Here is a 4817-nt window from a genome sequence, read left to right as displayed (position 1 = left end):
GTGCTGTTGTAGTTCCTTTATAGCCCAACATTAGCCTCCTTTAGCTTAGCGGTTGTGACGTGAAGTCATGTGACCGTGCTGTAGTTCCTTTATAGCCCAACATTAGCCACCTTTAGCTTAGCGGTGGTGACATGAAGTCATGTGACCGTGCTGTAGTTCCTTTATAGCCCAACATTAGCCACCTTTAGCTTAGCGGTGGTGACTGAAGTCATGTGACCGGCTGTAGTTCCTTTATAGCCCAACATTAGCCACCTTTAGCTTAGCGGTGGTGACGTGAATTCATGTGACCGTGCTGTAGTTCCTTTATAGCCCAACATTAGCCTCCTTTAGCTTAGCGGTGGTGACGTGAAGTCATGTGACCGTGCTGTAGTTCCTTTATAGCCCAACATTAGCCACCTTTAGCTTAGCGGTGGTGACGTGAAGTCATGTGACCGTGCTGTAGTTCCTTTATAGCCCAACATTAGCCTCCTTTAGCTTAGCGGTGGTGACGTGAAGTCATGTGACCGTGCTGTAGTTCCTTTATAGCCCAACATTAGCCACCTTTAGCTTAGCGGTGGTGACGTGAAGTCATGTGACAGTGCTGTAGTTCCTTTATAGCCCAACATTAGCCACCTTTAGCTTAGCGGTGGTGACGTGAAGTCATGTGACCGTGCTGTAGTTCCTTTATAGCCCAACATTAGCCACCTTTAGCTTAGCGTTGGTGACGTGAAGTCATGTGACCGTGCTGTAGTTCCTTTATAGCCCAACATTAGCCACCTTTAGCTTAGCGGTGGTGACGTGAATTCATGTGACCGTGCTGTAGTTCCTTTATAGCCCAACATTAGCCTCCTTTAGCTTAGCGGTGGTGACGTGAAGTCATGTGACCGTGCTGTAGTTCCTTTATAGCCCAACATTAGCCACCTTTAGCTTAGCGGTGGTGACGTGAAGTCATGTGACCGTGCTGTAGTTCCTTTATAGCCCAACATTAGCCTCCTTTAGCTTAGCGGTGGTGACGTGAAGTCATGTGACCGTGCTGTAGTTCCTTTATAGCCCAACATTAGCCACCTTTAGCTTAGCGGTGGTGACTTGAAGTCATGTGACCGTGCTGTAGTTCCTTTATAGCCCAACATTATCCACCTTTAGCTTAGCGGTGGTGACGTGAAGTCATGTGACCGTGCTGTAGTTCCTTTATAGCCCAACATTAGCCACCTTTAGCTTAGCGGTGGTGACGTGAAGTCATGTGACCGTGCTGAATACAATGTCCAGATATCATAAATTTGTGTTTGCCACGGAGCTTATTTTCTGCAGTATTTCAAAGTCCCATTAGCTTTTCTTCAGGGAGACCTTGCTATGCTACCTTCAGGGTCGGCCTACATATATACGTCATCACTGCACCACTCAAGATAAATGCTGGATCTCTCACTGTTAGTGTTATATAATGGTGGTTACCTACAAACAAACAAACATAGCTCATCTCCAAACATTCTCTTGCACTATTGTATCTGTTTTATTTGTTCTATGTCCTATATATATGTTGCACTGTTGGAGGAGCCTGTGACCGAAGATTTTCATTGCCATATCTACACTGTAGCTAATGTGCAAATGACAATGTAATGTAAATCCATCCCTTCGGTGCCTCCTGTAGAATGACATAGCCGCTGTCTTTATATCAGTGACTAAACAAGCCTGCATGTGCGTTAAAGTGTTCGTGTGTCAGCGGAGATGCAGTGGCGTCACCGTGCATCGGAGAGTTGATGACGTGTGTTTGAGAGTCGTCCCTGGTTTGAACGGGCCCGGGCAGGGAGCCCCCAGTGCTACTCCTCCCGTCAGCTCGGATCTTCATCACCTCCTCCTCCTCCTCCTCCTCCTCCTCCTCCTCCTCCTCCTCCTCCTCCTCCTCCTCCTCCTCCTCCTCCTCCTCCTCCTCCTCCTCCTCCTCCTCCTCTCGTCTTCCTCTCTGGTCATTTCCTACTCCTTTCCTCCTTGTTGATGTCCTCAGGGTGCTTTTCCTTCCGCCCTGCGTCCGTGTTTCCCCCCCATCACCCTCATGGGTCCAGGCGTAGGCGGAAGAGGGAAAAAGGGAAAGAGCGAGGGAGGGAGATGCAAATGGCCTGCGGCGGGTACGTGGGTGGCTGAATGGGGAGATTCCTGCTCTCACATCGGTGACCTTCATATCCTCGTGTTAGGGCTTTCTCCTCTTAACACTCGAGCACTTTCTTACTTTTTTCTTTTGACCTCAATCACACTAAACTTTAGTTTGTTTCAATGTCTTTAAATCTCCATATATGGCTAAGACATTATAACCCTGTACAGAAAATATGCTTGTTGGGGCTTCCCTTTCCTGTAGTGTGTAATATAGGTTTGTGTGCATGTAAATGGTCTGCAAAGGCTACAATTCTCCCCCCTGCCTGAAACGCCTCCATTGGACTCATTTGTTTACTTCCGGGAAGTAGTGACATCACTTTGTAACCCTTGCGCTTCTATTGGCTAGTGCTCCAACACATTGTACGTGATAGGCTAAGGGGCGAGACATCTCTAAGAGGTTGACCAATAAAGTTATATAAAGGGAGAACTACTATAAAAAAATGTTTAATAAACTATTTTAAACATCTAAAATGAGAGAACATTTTTACAAAAAATATACAAAATGTAAGTACAATAGGAAAGTGACAAATTACTCTAAAATTAAATATAATTTATCCGAGCCAAAACCAAAATGTGTTTCTTGTGCCCATTAGAAAACAAAAAAATGATATATTGGAGTATTTGTTCTGTGTGGTAGTGTAGTCGTTCCATATTGTCTCGTGGGACTGGGCGTCTCCTAAATGTCTCCGGACAGCTCGAGTCTCTCCTCCGGTTGAGTTGCAGCGGGGAGTGGGCGACGACATGGACAGTGTCAAAGCCATTCCACTGAACAGATATCAAGTCAGCTGTGAAATGCATGAAGAATGGCAAGCGTGAAATGAGGCCAGTGAAGACAGCAGGGTTTTATAATGTATGTGTGCAGGGTGTACCTGTCTTATCGGGACTGAAATGTCCGCATAGGTTAGTTCATAAATAATAGCAGTTAGTTGTAACAAGAAGGGGTGTTTGAAGTTGGTTTGAAGCGCATCAGTTTGTTATTTCAGTTTTAAGTCAGTTTAGAGTCAACGTTACGGTCATGTTACAGTTGCACATCTATTTTATTAAAGTTAGAATCAAAATCAAGATACTTTGTTTAACCCGAGGCGAACATTTGGTTAATTAGCTGCATGTTGTAAATGCTGAATGTGATTGAATAGTAACTGAGGGACTTCATTTTTATTTTTGTTGATATGCACAACCTAAAGTTATGTAACAATATTCTTTGTTGAAGGTGTTCATGTTGCATTGTGCCTTTTTAACAACAACAACATGTTCTCCTTCAGCCTTCATGCATATATCCAATTATCTTTTTATGAATTTAAAATATTTAAATATGAAGAACAGGGTCTAAATGTTTCCTTACCAACATGTGTTTCTATTGCACATTTTAAGAGGACATATAATGCGAATTTCCAGGTTCGTATTTGTATTATGTGCTTCTGTTTGTTTTACCTATCGATGTCATTATGTTACAGAAGTAAGGCAGTGTGTGAGAGAGAAACTTTGGGGTTTTAGCCTCTGCAGACCATTTACATGCACACAAACCTAAATAACACACTACAGGAAAGGGAAAACCCCAAAACGAATAAAAGGGCCTCTGATAAAAAAACAACCACAATTATTAGAATATAAGTTTTTTGGGTGCTAGCGTAAGTACATTTGTAAGTCCTCCAATTGGTTAATCAACTGTATACTGCTGACGTTGAAGGTTGTCATAATACCGCTGGTAAAGCTCGAGCAGTGTGAATGTTTATGTTTAAAAGGTGATTCGATAACAGAAGGTTAGATTTAGTTACTTATACCGTCTCTCGTGTCCCTGCAGACGTTAGCTGTGACGCCAGTTTGACCAGACAAGGTGTCCTCTACTGACACGCCTCCTGTCACTGACGTACATGTGTGTGTGTGTGTGTGTTTCTTTTGTTGTTGTTTGTCCTTCCATTCCATTAAGTGTGCATGATGTGTGTAGTTAGTTGACTGTGCTCTACAGTCACTTTTAGTGAGGCTATTCCGGTGCATCCATTAACTGTGAATATGTAAGGGCGTGTGTGTGTGTGTGTGCGCGTGTGTGTGTGTGTGTGTGTGTGTGTGTGTGTGTGTGTGTGTGGATGACGACCCCACCCCCACCCCTCTCTAGCTTCCTGTGCAGCGGAAGTACAGGATATTGGATGGCCCAGAGGTTTAGATACCAGATTTAAGTGCTGTAGAGGAGAACACGAGTGACAAGACATGACGGAAACGAGCTAAAGATAGTCACTCCGGGGGGGTTCACTTTCCACCAGGACAAGGACTCCCAGAGGCTGCATAACACACACACACACACACACACACACACACACACACACACACAAACATACCCTATACACTCAGGCAAACACCCCTGTGCAAACTCAAGACAAAGCCTTATCAAACACATTCATTCATAATATATCCTGCTAGACTCACATTGGCTTACATTAACCTGCAGGCATACATATCATCCATTCACCAGTGTTTACCCGTTTCAACTCTGTCACTTCATAAAAGGCGTCAGTGGCCTGCAAACATATATTTATAAGAAGTAAATTGAATGTGAGAGGATCAGTCAAAGTGCTGGACCCGCTGAGATTTAATATCCAACTTTGAAGGTTTCCACAACTTCATAAACGTATTGATTTAGCATACCGGCTATCACAACTACAATGTGGTTTCCAAAAGATATGTTTGTAAGATGATGT

General features: G+C 43.9%; 1 protein-coding gene across 1 annotated transcript in view; it reads left to right on the top strand.

The window, feature by feature from the left end:
* poc1b (POC1 centriolar protein B) overlaps positions 1-4336 on the top strand; it is a 29320-nt gene extending 24984 nt beyond the window's left edge. Inside the window, exon 11 of the mRNA XM_034200540.1 lies at positions 4238-4336. Within this exon, the coding sequence (XP_034056431.1) occupies positions 4238-4285 (48 nt within the window). The 3' untranslated portion in view covers positions 4286-4336. The remainder of the gene's footprint in view (positions 1-4237) is intronic.
* The last annotated feature ends 481 nt before the right edge of the window (positions 4337-4817 follow it).

This window comes from Gymnodraco acuticeps, unplaced genomic scaffold, assembly GCF_902827175.1.
Source record: "Gymnodraco acuticeps unplaced genomic scaffold, fGymAcu1.1, whole genome shotgun sequence".
Classification (NCBI taxonomy): domain Eukaryota; kingdom Metazoa; phylum Chordata; class Actinopteri; order Perciformes; family Bathydraconidae; genus Gymnodraco; species Gymnodraco acuticeps.
The sequence above is the reverse complement of the archived record's forward strand: the minus strand, read 5'-3'. Positions and strand labels throughout refer to the sequence as shown.